The 15,638-nt window shown below is 33.1% G+C and overlaps 1 protein-coding gene across 1 annotated transcript; it reads right to left on the reverse strand.

The window, feature by feature from the left end:
• Positions 1–2,209: 2,209 nt before the first annotated feature.
• Positions 2,210–9,515, reverse strand: LOC139090342 (cilia- and flagella-associated protein 58-like). Its single transcript, XM_070640107.1, has 14 exons — positions 9,176–9,515; positions 8,966–9,101; positions 8,059–8,350; positions 7,872–7,992; positions 7,539–7,746; positions 6,950–7,077; positions 6,511–6,878; positions 6,212–6,421; positions 5,898–6,048; positions 5,038–5,251; positions 4,858–4,926; positions 4,014–4,152; positions 3,785–3,928; positions 2,210–2,329 (listed from the first exon to the last, which is right to left on the reverse strand). Exons 1-14 carry the CDS (start codon positions 9,513–9,515, stop codon positions 2,210–2,212), a joined length of 2,640 nt encoding a protein of 879 aa, XP_070496208.1.
• Positions 9,516–15,638: the final 6,123 nt, after the last annotated feature.

A 15,638-nucleotide genomic window follows, 5' to 3' on the forward strand; every position in this document is an offset into this window, starting at 1 on the left:
TCTTTAGTTACAAAGTTTGATTCGTGTGTTGGGTGATGTTTTGAGGTCTTTAGTAGACATAATAGTGGCTCCGTGGTCTCCGTGGCTTAATATCTGGATGGATTATAATGACAGAATATTGCTCATTCAAATTGTAAACTAGGTACAGTACAGGGAAAATCTGGTCTTATGATGCAATCGTATCCTCGTAAACATGCAGAGCAAGCGCAGAGCTTGGAAATGGCTTCGAATTCCACTATAAGCTAAAGCTGCAAAGTAGTGATGTCCAAACATTTGCTTTAATGTGTCATGGCTCATCTTGGTCGCAATTTATGACCAAAAACGCCCATGGAATACGGTTCACTAGGGTGCCGCGACACACCAATTGGACCATACTGATCTAAAGGATTTGCTTCAATGGACCATTTGATGGCAGTCCTTCCGCTCATACGTTTTAGCTCTTATCGAAGGATAGAGTAAGTAAGTAAGTAAGTAAGTAAGTACGATCATGTGAGCAACTAGAGTCGACTTGGAGATCCGAGACATCACAAGCAAATGACCCCATTGAGTAAAAAAGAGAGATTTTAATTAAAAGTAATAAATTTCATTCAAAAAAGTATTCAAGCAATATTTTACTCTCACTTATCGCATGTTTATAAACAATTGTGATGAACATTTTTATGATTAACCTGACTATTATTCATGTACAGTAACAGAATCACAATTTTTTCTTTTACTTCATCTATTTTGTTGACTAGCACATTATTCATACGCAACAACGCATCATAATAAATATATTTTTTTTTTTTCACATCATAACCGTCTCCAAAACATGAGTTTGATTTATGAAATCACAAGCACAGCGGGAATTCTCTATTCTGGGGTTTCTTTACTTACTGTTGATGCTGATTAAAATTACATTATTTTTATTATTCTCATCATCATATAGCCCTGGCCTTTCCTTTACCCAATGAACATAATAAAAATTTATACGTATATATGTGCAAGGAACAAGAAACTACCACATATTGAGAATATGCTATAGCTTATCAACAACAACAAACGGCACAAGAAGAAGAAGAATTATATTAAAAGGGTTGAAAAAAGATCTACGAGATGGAAAAAAAATTGCTTAACATTTTTATTAGATTCAAGTCAGTTCCATTCAACCATCTGAATTTTAGCGCATTTTTAAAGGAAATGACGCTTATGATTTTACTTTGATTTGCTGGCTGGGTAGCTGGCTAACTAGATGACTGAGTAGCTGGCTTAGTGGGTTGCTTACTTGGTGGCTGTCTTCATGGCTGCTTGATTGGGTTACTGGTTCACTGGGTGGCTAGTTTGACGGCTGATTAGCTGGCTTACTGGGTGGCTGGTTCACCGAGTGGCTAGCTGGATGGTTGCTTGGCTGAGTAGCTTTCTTACTGTGTGGCTAACTGGATGGCTGCTTGACTGGGTTAGGCGCGAAATATCAGCAACCAGACATCCTAGATAACTCGAATTTGAAGCATTTGCTCCGACTTGTTCAATTACTGAATTGTCGTTTTACCTGGTACCTTAAAACAATCTCTAAATGCTTTAATCTATGCTTTGATCTATGCTTTAATCTATGTCTTTTCTACGAATTTTGCAATTTACTTCCTAAAATCTTGTAAAATTTCCCCTCGTCAATGATTTGAATTTGATTTGTCCGGTAAATTTCAAAAATAATTTGGCCGTTAATTTTCTAAATAAATTTTGACCGTTTATTTCAGCTAAGTGGTTCATTGTCAAAAAGGAATTTGCGACGATTAATTTGAATTATTTAAAACCGTTCAGAAGTTTGAATAGCAAAAACCGTTAAATGATAAAACTTACAAAATTCATATTCAAAATTCCATTAAAATAACACAAAATTGTCAATCAATAACCGATTAAAGGACAAAAATGCGCTTAAATTTCTCGATTCCTCGAGGATTTTCAACCTTATTTTATTCACTAGAATTAAAATATACGCATAATAAAATAGAATATTTCATGTATAAAAACCAATGAAATCTGGTGCAATGTAAATGACTGAAATGTTATTACTCTCTCACTCTGTTTTGTTGAAGGGTACGAATCGTATATTGCATGGTATGGCATGTACCCCAGGTGCTCAATTATTTACAGTTCACTACTTTAATGACGCTTGAAATGAAAATTATAAAATAATTTGAGAATGCAAGAGAAAATCAATTTATGATGCTGCTCAACATTTCATCTTAAAACCAGCACCGCAAATTTTATAATCATTGATGACTCTTTGCGCTTCTAGGGCATTCTTCTTGAATTCTCTCAATTGTTCGAGTAGCTTATTCTTTTCCTTTTTCTGAAATTGAAAGAGAAATGTTGAAAATGATAAATGTTGGAATTTTATGGTTTTAGAATCGATTGGTATTCGAGTCTTAACTCTCTTGTTTGCAGTGGTTCGGTTGTATGAGTCCGTAATTAATAAGTGCTTTGGAATTTTTAAGTTTAAGAGTCTACGATGACAAAGAGGTTCAATGGACTTTTTTTTTGTCACAATTAGGGGCGTTTTTTGTGACAAGTTGGAAAATATAAAGGAAGATGGATTTTGGATAGTCATTAGGGAATTAGAATTGCTTTTGATTTGGAATATATTCATTGATTCTAGTTCCTTAACACATCAAATTCCACTATACTTAAAGACGGTTCTGGGCTATACTCTTTACTTGCATAGCACAAATCGGTTTATCGATCAAAAATTCAGCTCCAGACTAGCATGACACTGACTTGGTTGCGGATTTGACGTAGATTCTCTTCCATACTGGATTTACACAAATCTAGTGTCGGATTTTGGATCGATTAACTGACTTGTGCTATTCAGGCTAAACCGGGTTAGAGGAATTATTCGGATATGCGTTAACATCGTAATACGCATGACTTTATCCAAAGATTTAGCTACTACTGGTCTGATTTTCAGGCTGACTTCTCCAAATCCTACAATCAAGATACTCTGGATATGATCTTGTCTAATTTAATCTGTTAATTTACGTGTCAGTGCATACAGCTCCTATAGTCGGCGGTGTATTTGACGGTATTCATGAATAAGATAGCTCTAACATATATACCCTATACACATGAGGACGGCCAAAAACTCATAGAAAGAAGCTGTTGATCGAGATAGTATCGCATTTGGAATCGGAAATTTACAACCGGTAGCCGGCTATAGATCTAGTTTTAAGCGACATCTGAGAGAGGTCATGAATCACAATTGATCTGTACGGCCAGCGAAGTATGTATGTAAGTAAGTAAGTAAGTAAGTAACATATGTACCAGCATATACTCAATGAACATCTTACAAATACCAACTAGCATGCTCAATAAGCATCTAAAGTAGCCTAGTGAGCATGATAATTGATCTCGTATGATGCTTACTGAGCATATGCTAGTATGTTAGGGCAGAAAGGAGTACAAAAGACATTTGGTCAATTTTGGATTCAGACTTTTGCTTTCTTGATCCTCATAATCCTCACTATGTCAAACAAGACTTTGGTTAAACAGGGTACATTGGCTTAGTAAGCAGCAAAGCTTACATTCATGAAACCAAGCTAAGAAAACCGAAAGGAGCCGAACTATAACCAACAAAATCCTCTATACATAAATGCGAAAATGCCTACCATCACTAATCATCACACGAAATCCCATTCCACTTCCATATTACATCTCTTCCATTCATTACCATATTTCATACATTAATTTTCAAAAAAACAGTTAATTCTCAGAACATTGACTGTAAATTTTAATCCATATACACACTCACCTCATTAAGCAATTGTCGCTTCAGTTCCATTAAATTATTCTTCATTTCTTCAATCAATGTCTCTCTTGTCTGAAGATCCTCATTCTTAATCTTTGATAGCACAAGAGCTGCCTTCATTTTCTTGGTATGAGCCGATAATTTGTGCTAATGATTAATGAAGGAGTAATTTAATAAGTAAGTACTGTAGGGATGTTCAAAGTAGCATGAAGAATTATAATTTTATACTCACTCTCATCATCATTAATTCTTCTTTGATGTTTTCAGATGGTAATTTCTCTCTAAACTCTTCAAGATATTGAACCTTTTCAGTTATTGTCTGTATCGTCTCATCTTTCTTCAATATTACACTTGTTTGGAGAAGAAGTCGTCTGAATGAATGAAAATTAATTACATTAATTAAATGTTTAAGACTGTGGTGGACAATCTGGGTGTCGCGATACTCTAGTGTGGTTTAGAAATGCCATTAATCGTGTGACGCATGTGATTTTGCTCGGGGCCTACTTCTCAGGTGTGCAAAATAAATTATTGTCCTGGACAACCTGTGTGAAATGCCACTCTAGTGTGGTTTTTATATGTCATGAACTAAGGATGAGAAAAAATGTGCGGATGAAAAAAAATGTGCGGTTTTGGTCGAGACCTACCACTAAGGCGTGCCGTGATAAATAAATGGTTGTCCTCGACAGCCTGTGTGTCGCGGCAAATTGGTGTATTTTGGAAATGTCAAGAACCCTACAAAATATGCGGTTTTGGTCGAGACCTACCACTAAGGCGTGCCGTGAAAAATAAATGGTTGTCTACGACAAGCTGAGTGTCACGGCACATTAGTGTGTTTTGGAAATGTCAAGAACCCTAAAAAATGTGCGGTTTTGGTCGAGACCTACCACTAAGGTGTGCCGTGAACAATAAATGGTTGTCCACGACAACCTGTGTGTCATGAACCGTGACTGAACCATACAAAATGTGAGGTTTCGGTCGAGGTTTATCACCAAGGTGTGCCAGGACATAAAAAAGGTTGCTCTCTACTTGCTTTAAAATAATTAAAATCGTGAAAATAAAACAGTAATTTTATTTACTTTTGTAAACTTTGAACTTTTGACAAAAGTTGTGCCTTATCGGGATCTATTCCACTTAATTTTCGCCATCTATAGAAATAAAACAGTGAAAGAAATTCATTAATTTAAAATCATTTTTCTTTCCGTTTTTTTTTTCTTTTGTAAAGCAACATAAAAAAGAAGAGGAAAATCTGTTCCTACCTATGAACATTCATTGGCGTTGTCATTTCATTTTCTAATGCTTTTGATCGTACTCTCTCCTGTACGAGAACACGATTTAATTGCAAAACTTCTTGTCGCATATCAGCCGTATTTGCACTGCCACGAGCCAATAAATTTCTTTGTGAACGTAAATTTTTAATTTCAATTTTTAGAAACTTTATGTCCTCTAGTCGATCATTATACTGACTATTGCCTAATTGAATGAGAATTGAGAAATGAATAATGAATGGAAAGACGGTTGGGTTGTTCAGTGTTGTAATTGGAGATGGTCTACAAGAGTTGACAAAAATAAGTTGGAACTAGATCACCAACTGGACATTAGATTGCTATTAAGCAGTTAAAAGATGTTTTGGTTTATCCGGACTGGAAATCTTGACCCAGAACCTTAAAGCTGACGAGTATAGTAGACAGCGGCGATCTGTCTTCAACTGACTTAAATCCAAAATAATTTGTATAGTCATATCCGAACTAGATGTATCCCAGTTCAGCGTGAAGCCCGATTTGGAGTTTAATTGGCATTAAGTTAGCACAAATTTTACTTCATTCACTGTCTTACAGGTAAAGTGACCGCTTTTAGGTATCGTACCATGAAATCAGGTTAGGAACTATTTCAGGACATTTTATGGATGGTATCTAAACTGAATCTAGAGACAGTTATAGAAATCCAACAACTTGTCAGTCAATACGTCTACTTATGTCCATGAAGCTTAGATACACAGCATCTAAGATAAAACATAACTTCCAGGTGTAAACGGGCCTTATAATCATCTACCCAAATAAAGCTTAAATCCATGCCTAACCAATATACCCAATCAACAACACTGATTAGTCATCCTTACTTCTATCCAATGCCATTTGCATCATATTGATTTTTTGATTCAGCAATTCAATTTCTCCACATTTGCGTGTAATTTGTCCTGTAATTAATTCCTTTTCACTTATTAGATTATCCAACTGCTTCTTCAGTTTTTCTATTCCGGCATCACTCTCCTGCATATACATTGCAGGATTGATGGGAAAAATCAAGGAAAAATGCGATACAAGAGGAGAAAAAAAGCAAACAAAGAATAAAAAAAAAATTAATTGACGACGTTTGCACATGTCCTATGTCTCGCAAATGTGAAAATTATTCTACACACTGCCAATGCCATACCCGTAGAGTCTTTGTCAATTTAATATTTTCATCTCGAATCTCATGCAACTCGGATTTCGTATGTTGTAAAGCAATCAATGATGAATTAATTTCAACTTTCAATCCCTGCTTCTCCTTTTCAATCTTCTCAATGTGCTTTTGTGATTTCTTCAATTCCTCTTCTTTCGCAACACTTTGCTCCTTCAACTTTTCAATTTGTGTTGCTGTCGACTAACGGAGACGGGAGGAAGAGAGAGAGAGAGGAAAAATTTAATTAAAATTAGTCGGAGGTGAGCTTGAGTATGGGAAAATTTAATTACTTTTATTTTCTCTTTCAATTCCTCATAAGTTTCTTTCGACAATTGCAACTCCTTCTCTAGATTGATAACATCACCTTGTGATGACTGTAAGTCATGCTGGGTTTTTAATAAACGCGCTTGAATTTCATTCACTTTTTCTTTACAATCATTAATTTGATAATTTTTGGCATTGACTTCTTCCTTTAATAGATCATATTTGTCAGTTAAATTTTGTGTGTCTTCTGTCATTTGTTCCTTATCCTTTTTAAGCTTACTAATTGTGTTATTCAATTTCTGTTCATTGTGTTGATAATGCTTTATTTCATTCTCTAATGTCTTTAGTTGTTGATCGACTATTGCTGCTTGATTTCTCTGATCGTTTACAGTTTCTGAGAATTATTAATGAGCGGAATCGATAATTAATCATTATTATGATGATGTAAGAATCCATCATACTTACTTGAACATTTGACGATATCCTTCCTTACTAAATCACGCTCACGTACCAATCCCTCTGCATATTTCTTTGCTTGTTCTATCATCTTCTTTGTGTTTTCTCTTTCCTTCTCAAATGTCGATATAGTATTTCTTAAATTGAATTATAAGGAATTAATGAAATATTGTCTGAATGGAGTGACTGAGACGCATTTTACAGTGATTTATTGCTTAGTTCTTTAGATTTTACATCAAATTCAATTTGTAATTGAAAAAATATGAAATTTTTGATATTTCTGTACTTATCGTAGTGTTTTTGACAATAATAATGAGCATTTATGACTAATAATTAAATTAAGGTAGGAAATACTGCTTATAAGCAGTAATTTAGTGTCTAATAATTAAATTAAGGCAAATTTTTCTCCAAAAAATGTGAAAATCAAAACAACTAAGCGGGGCAAGAAACTACAAAAAACTAAAGAAATTTCAAATTTTTGACCGTTAAATTTTTGTATGGAAAAATTGAATGCTTAATAAATTCACTTTTTCAAAAGAATGCTCTAAGGAACTGAGACGGAAAATGTAATATGATTAAAAATTAAGTCTATCCTTACTTTAATTTCAATATTTCATTTTCTAATGCAGTCTTTGATGTGTCAATCGTCATCATCTTTTTCATTAAAATTTCTTTCGACTTAATAATTTTGGCATTTTCTAATCGAAATTTTGCATTTTCATCCTCTTTCAATTTAAGGATATTATTCTTTGTATTTAAATCACTTGTCAATTTATCTTTCAATTGAGTCATGTTATCAAAATCGGCTAAAATAGAAAAATAATTTAATTTAATTTAATCCCATTTATGAAATATTGACAAAATTAATTCTTAGGGGTATTAAATGACCCTTTTTTTAATGAAAATATAGCATAAAGGAGGACATACATACCAGTTAATCTGGTCAGCTTCATATTATTCAAATTATTCTGTGTGGTTTGCTTATCTAAGTTGGCACGAAGTCCCAGCATTTGCATATTCTGTTGCACCACAATCCTATGCTCAGCTTCTGCCTGTAAAAATGTCAACCACAGAATAGAGAACAGAATAAATAAAAAGGCATAAATGCGCAAACTAACTTGTTGCTTATATTTCTTCAATTCATCCGATAGATATTGCTTTTCATCTGTCGTTTCCTGCAATTTATTTGAGATTTGCTCAAATGCTCGCTTTCCTTTAAATGCATCATTCGAGACATCCTCAAATTGACGATAAAGATCTTTGATTTTCTCCTCATTTTCAAAATTTTTCTCTTCCAATTCCTCAATATATTTTGTTTGTGCATGTACTTTCTTTTGGAGCTCTTCAATTTCATTGATCAAACGGTCTCGCTCGCGTAAACCCTCTTTCTTTGATTGCATAGCATTGCCGCTGTTAGACAGAATGTATAAAAAGAAGAAGGAAAGTAAGTAAGGGGATGAGAAAGAGGCATTAAAGTATTGAATTGGAAAAGAAGGCAATTTTTAGCGCATTTTTTAGAAATTCTTATAGTTTCACGTTGATTGTTTGGATTGCTGGCAGGGTGGTTGGGTGAGTCGTGAGATCTCAGCAACTGGACATCTTCTAGAGCTCGGGTTTGAAGTATTAGCTCAGTATTATCGATTTACTGACTTATTGCTTGGTTTATAAGCTTTAAACTATCAATAAATGCTTTAATTAATGATTTTTTTAATTTTCCATACGGAAAAACACGTGTTTTTAGCCCTTTGAAAATTAGAATATTTTTTGACCGTTAATTTTCAAATGAATTTTGGACGTTATTTTACATGAAATTTTTGTTGTGGATCCTACTGATTGAATACTTATTCCTAATAAAATACTGATCTCAGCCAAAAAATGCGCTATAATCTCTCAATCAATAACCCTAGCACTTTAAAAATTTCTTTAAAAAAATTCAATTTTTTACAACAAAATTCGAAGGAAGTAGGAAAACATGAAGGGATGGATGAGAAATAAATACAAAATCAATAATGTGTAATTCCATACTCGTCTCCATCTCCACGATCAGCATATTTTTCCGCTTCCTTTTGAAGTTTTTCCAATTTTTCACGCAACACATTCATCGCCTCTTGAGCGATTTGTTCACGCAATGCTGAAGCATCCGCATTTTTCCATGCCTGATCTAAATAATACGATGAAGACGTACAATTCAATTAAATGATAATAATTTTCTTTTTTTGTTATGTCTCATCATACCAATTTCGGATTTTAGCTGTTGTATGACTTCCTGATTTTGCATAGATTCTTTTAATGCATTCTGTACCCTCGCTTGAGCATTATTTACTTCGCCTTTCATTTGATCGATTTTGTCCCTTTCATCAATTATATTTTGTCGGAGATTTTGGCACAGCAGTAGGAGTTTTTGTACATCTTCTGAGAATAGGTATTGCTTTGACATTTGTAAATCCCTAATAACTCCAGCTGAACGTTGAGTTATGTCCTCATATACCTCATCGGTTATGAATTTTGGAACTATTTCCTCTTCATATTGTTCTCCTGCTGCATTGCTTTCTTCAGCACTTTCTTCCATATCCATCTTGAAGGAGTTTTAAGGTTTAGCACTTGATTCACTTGAACTATTCACAATTGACTGCTGTTGACTGAAATTATTTCCTAAAACTTAAAATACTTTTGCATTACCATGTGCCGGTATATTGGATACAATCGATTAAATATAAACAAATTATGGCATTGCTATATAAAATTTATTATTTTGGTCGCTTTAGTTACTAATTCCATTCATAAACAACAAAGTTCTCTTAATTACTTGAAATTTTATAGCTTTTTGAGTCAATGAAATTAATTTTATTAATTATTCAATGGAAATGGATTAGCAAAAATTTTGGTATCTGAGGATGTATTGCGAAAATTTTCAATTAAAATCATAAATAACTTTAGACAAATTTTGAGAACAAACTGCCTAACAAGATTATTGATGGAATTAATTTTGTATTATTTGAATGAAACGTGTATTTAGTAACGTAAGCATTGCTATAACAGTTAATTCTTTTTGCGTTTTAAACACCTATATCTAAAGATTTGCGCATTTGGAGGAATTTAGCATAAACTACTGAAATTCAGCATAAAGTACTGAATTCCGGATAGTGTATTGAATTCAGCATGACCTACTGAATTCAGGATAGTCTATTGAATTCGGCATAATGTCCTGAATTTATTGATATAAGAACAATCTCCTGAATTCAGCATTATTTCCAGGATTCAGCACAATCTTCTCAATTCAGCATAATTTACTGAATTCAACATGTAATGAATTCAGCACAATTTACTGAATTCAGTACAATCAACTGAATTCAGTACAATCAACTGAATTCAGCACAATCTACTGAATTTAGCATAACATACTTAATTCAGGATAATCTATTGAATTCAGTACAATCTACTCAATACAGCACATTTGAATGAATCAGCGTAATTAAATGACAGCACAGTTTGTTGAAATTCAAAAAATTAATCTAAATTCTGCTAAATGAGCTGAATTTGATTAGTTATCCTTATTTCACTTAAAATTGTTGGATTAAGCTGAAATTACTAAATTCAGTTGAGAATGCTGAATTAAGCTGAAAATGCTGAGTTCTGCTGAGAATGCTGAATTCAGTTTAGAATGCTGAGTTCAACTACGAATGCTTAGAATGCTGAGCTGATCTGAGAATGGTGAGTTGAACTGAGAATGCTGAGTTCAGCAGAGATAGCCAAATTCAGCTGAGATGATGAGTTCAGTCGAGAATGCTGAATTCAGCTGAAATGTTGTGTTCAGCTGAAATGCTGAGTTCAGCTATTCTTCAAAATTTAGAAATCTATTTTTACAATAATCCACTTGACTCACAACCATCCACAACTTTAACAAAAGTCTCATTCCATCATTGTTTTAAACATTTAAATAAACAAAGAAGAAAAAATATGTCCAACACAAATTTTTACTTACTCTTTGCTTTTGATTACAGAATATGACATAAACGGAGATAAGTAAATTGATATATCCATTCAATGGAAACAATATTTACTGAAAAAATAAACATTTTATAACACAAACACTATTCAATTTTAAATTTTTTTCCTTTATTTGTACAGTATTTTGTGTCAGCACATCATTCACTCTAACAAATTGCAATGTAGACTAGTGCATTGGATATCTGACGGAACAAAAAAAAAATTTTCATTTTTATGATGCAAAATTTATTGTGAGGAAGAAATTTTAAATTTTTTTTATGCTGTGTGTTAATATTCACTGTTAATTATTTAACATGTTCTGTCTAGAGGAAGCATATTCTTCCTTTTTTTGTAATTAACATGAAGGGTGAAAGATGTTTTAGTGTAATGATATGAAGATTTTATTTATCCTTTAATGCAACTCATCATAAGGTTGGTGTGATATTTGTAATTATATATTAATGAAGACGCATTTTTTGTGTGATTTTCATCATAGACCAATGTAGACTATTTGGGAGTTTAAATCAGTGGTGGACAGCCTACATGTGCATTCTGTCATAATATGTACGGTTTCAGTCGTAGCTTACTTCCAAGGTATTCCGTCGCACAATATAAGTTGCCCACAATTGATTTCGAATTTACTGCTCCCCTTCCTGTGTTCTCCTGAATCTAAGGAATGAATGGACTCTTAGTATTTCTTGTATTAAACTAAGGCTCATTCAAAACTGGAGACCTGCACACAAAATACGAAGACTAGTGGACAAAACACAAAGGCCGGTAGCGTTGGACGAACTATAAGATACAACCGAAAAGTGCAGGCCTGCACATATAAACTGCAGAAAATGCAGAGCTGATATTCTTGGTCCTAGTCACTTTTACGACTAAGACTTGCATGCCAAAGTTATCTGTCACTGAAAACGTCTGAGCATGCAGCTTCAATTATTCAATCAATATGATTGATCATACTAAATTTTGTTAGTATACTCAACTATCGCTTGCTAATAGCTTTTATCTGTTAACGTAAGACAAAACTGGATTTTATCAATTATGGTACGCTTGGGATGTCAATATCGGTACAGTACTTATTTTGATATGACTCATCGAGAATCCCAAGTGTTCTTTTTTGATCCTAAAACTCCTGTTAAATCTTAAAAACTTTAGACAAGTTTGAAACGAGTTCTTGGATTGTGTGTGCAAAAAAGACTCAAACTTAAAAAAGGTTTCAAAGAATAGTCAAAAGGATGTTCAGCTTTCATTCCCTACGAAGAGAAAGGGGTCCTATAGCACCTCAACAAAGGCATTAAGTAAATTAGTCATCACAAATTTGAAACTAGCAGAAGTTATCTAAAGTACATATTCAGCTTTCGACGAACTCTTACTCGGTCCTTTTGCACTTTCGCCAAAGAAGTGACTAAGTAGGTAAGCATCTCAAAAATCCTCCAAAATTTCCAAAAAATCTATTAAAAAACCTACGAATAATTCCACCTTGATAAACAGTTCCACCTAGATAAACTAAAAGCAATCCACCTCATTTTCATTCCTCATCCATTAAAAACCGCTAAAAACATTTTAATTCTCATTTACTGAAATTCATGATTTCTGACATCACATCTTACTCGACTGCATTTTCATAATTAAAATGACGCTTTTCAGTTTTAATTTTACGCAAGAGAATTCCATTTTTTTTTTCTATATTCATTAAGTTCCTTTTCCCATATTTGCACATAATAATGAAATGCAACATCGCCCATTGAAAATAAATTGACGAAAACTCACTTTGCAAAATTAATTTTCATGAATCTTGTGCTGCATTGCTGTTTTTCTACACAATTCGCCGTTGTTATTCATTAAATCATTGCTTTTATTTTAAACTATGAAATCACTTCTTTTTAATTATACAGTAATGCCATAATGCTTTACAGTACTATATACAGTTACATTAAGGATGCAATGCAACCCGTAAAAATTGTAGAAATGAATTTCTTTTATACATGCAATAAATTTTAAGAATGTTACAACCATCGTGTGAACATTTTAGGCAGATATTTTATGGTTTTTTATTTCACGATCGTCTTCAACCCTCTTAAATGTAATGCGGGGATTTTTTTAGTGCATTTTTGAGAAAAGAGTAGATTAATAAGACAGTTTGTCCTGTAGTTTGGTTGATTGTGTTTATTAACTCGTTAACTAGACATTGCAGAGAGCCTAGAGACATTGTAGAGAGCCCAGATACATCGTAGAGACCCAAGAGACATCGTAGACCAGTTTTATTGAGTTATTAGTGCACTATATAGTCTTAAATCTTGGAATCATTCCTAAATTTGATAGTTAATGATTTTCATTTCACTTATGGAAGACAACTGTTGACTGAAACTGGATAGCAAGATGTCAAGCGGTTGTAAGCGATAGGATCTGTTTCAGACGACATCTGAGTAAAGCCATGGATCACAATTGATCTGTTCAACCATCGAAGTAAAGAAGTAAGTAATTTCGTTCATAATTTCATTTGTAAATATACTTGAAGTTGGTTGTGAATGAATAATTTTGCTCAAAAATTTGAATTTTTAATGGCCGTTACAAATATTATTTTCTGACGTTAATGATCTACGTTGTTTGGTATATTTTAGTTTGAAGAAGTTACTTGGATCTCACTGTATCTTGTACATGTATTGGCATAAATCTTACTTACTTGCTTACTGTAGCCATACTCGTATGTGGAACTTAAGGCACATCTAAATGCTTTTCATCTGATCCTGTTGCAGACTCTGTTAATTGGACTATTGCCTTGTACCTTTTGGAGCTCCAGGGTATTTTCACTTCCGAGTTCCAACTAAGGGCGACGTAAGCTATCCAGCCATATTTCCTCATCATCATCTCCTTGTTAGTGTCCTTAGTTACTTAGTTCGCTGAATAAACAGATCAAGTGTGATCCATGGGCTGCCTCAGTCGGCGCCTGAAGCTAGCTGTTGATGTCCTGCTGACCTGATTTTTTCAGAAGATTTTCATTTGAAGGCAAATCATATGGATTCTCGTTTAACCAAATCTTAAGAATCCTTCTGTATCAGATAATGCCGTAGATCTGCAGTTGCTTGTCAAAAAAATGCGCTGCAGTCACTCGATAAAGTCGAGTCCTTTTTAAATCTCTTTCCTACCGCTTCGTCTTCGACTTTCATTCCTCTTTCTCTTTATTTTATTTATTTTTAACGAGGCTAGTTTTTGCTTTCGCTCGTTGCACCACCCTTGAATCATTCGTTCCTTACAACCATTTATTTTTTTTTTTTGCTTCCATAACGATGTACATTATTTATTATGGGGATGTGAATCCGCGAAATGATTTAGTTTCTTGAGAAATTTATTGTTTGTTACACGTAGATTAAAGATAAAAAACTATATGTATATGGAGGGGTTGGAAATTGAAGTCTTTCTACTTTTTTTCTAGCTTTAAGTCATATAGGAATGCAGTCAATGTAAAGCAATATATATTCCTCAAATGCATTGTCGGTTTTTTTATTTTTTGAATCCTGTTGACATTCCGTGCATGTGAATTTTTATTCAAACTTTCAACATTCAATAAATTGACAATAGATAATGGACAAAAAGGCATTTTTTGGTGTAATTAACGAATAGAATGTTATGTTCAATATGCATTTGACATGTTAGCATTGACAATGATGTAATGCTGAAAAAATTGCCTGAAAATGCACTAAGTAACATCAATATTTATCTACTATGCATTCAATTAAAACTTGAAAAATGGACCAAACTGATTTTTCACTTCTGAATTTTTTTTTCTATTCTCGAAAAAGTAAGCATTGAAATTGATGTTGGTGCATTTTAGATTGTAGTTTGAGCGCATTTAATGGATTTTGAGGTTTGAAATGCTTAATTACATTTTAACGGTCAAAATAGATTTGAATTTGAATTGCTCTTAGATTTTGGATAAAAGTAGTTTTACACCCTTTTGAAAAATGTAAATATTGTGAATTTTGAAATCAAATTCAACAAAAATTTACTTTAATTTAATTATTAGACATAAAATACAGTAAGTAAATCAGTTATTCGTTAACTAATCCGTTCATTAACTGGTTTTTGAAGTATAAATCATCAATTCCTCGATTTAAAGTGGTTGTTCAATTAAAAATTGTTAATTTTCTAAAAATTTGCATTTTTTTGGTCAAAAATATACAAAAATTAGTTTTTTTTCTATTCCACATCCAGTTAACTAGCCAAACCTAACCCAGCAACTCATTTACTACTTAAAAAATGCACGAAAAAAATTTACAGTTGCACTTTGAATGACTCTGTCAATCCATACATACACTTTTTTTTTTCATTTCGATGATGATGATCGGACAATTGTGCAAACATCAGTGCAAGCGAATGAACAAACAGTAAATTGAATGCATTGTATTGCCGTGTCCATTGCATGAATCATTTTTATTTTTTTTTTCGAGATAAATTGAAATGTTTTTTAACCATTTTTCTTGTCGATTCCTCCTTTCAGTTTTCCCTATCTACTGGAATATGGAATATATAAAAAAAATACATGAGATGAAGTTGAAAAGTACAAAATTGACTGATGAAATAATATAATATGTGATTATCAACATCATAAACTTAAATGAACTTACTTTCGGAGCATTTAAAGTGTATATGAGAAGCGCTTCATGATAAATATCGTCCAATTAATAATTTCTTTTACAAAGACGTT

This window comes from Chironomus tepperi, unplaced genomic scaffold (genome assembly GCF_022539635.2).
Source record: "Chironomus tepperi strain 1889 unplaced genomic scaffold, CSIRO-AGI_Ctep_v1 contig_217, whole genome shotgun sequence".
Lineage (NCBI taxonomy): Eukaryota > Metazoa > Arthropoda > Insecta > Diptera > Chironomidae > Chironomus > Chironomus tepperi.

Excerpts from the sequence above, each read along its gene's own strand:
- LOC139090342 (XM_070640107.1), bottom strand. The coding sequence starts at position 9,515 with ATGGATATGGAAGAAAGTGCTGAAGAAAGCAATGCAGCAGGAGAACAA. Across the intron at positions 9,102-9,175 it reads ACAGCTAAAATCCGAAATTG|ATCAGGCATGGAAAAATGCG; the intron begins GTATGATGAGAC and ends CGTATTATTTAG. Across the intron at positions 8,351-8,965 it reads GATCGTGGAGATGGAGACGA|CGGCAATGCTATGCAATCAA; the intron begins GTATGGAATTAC and ends TCTGTCTAACAG.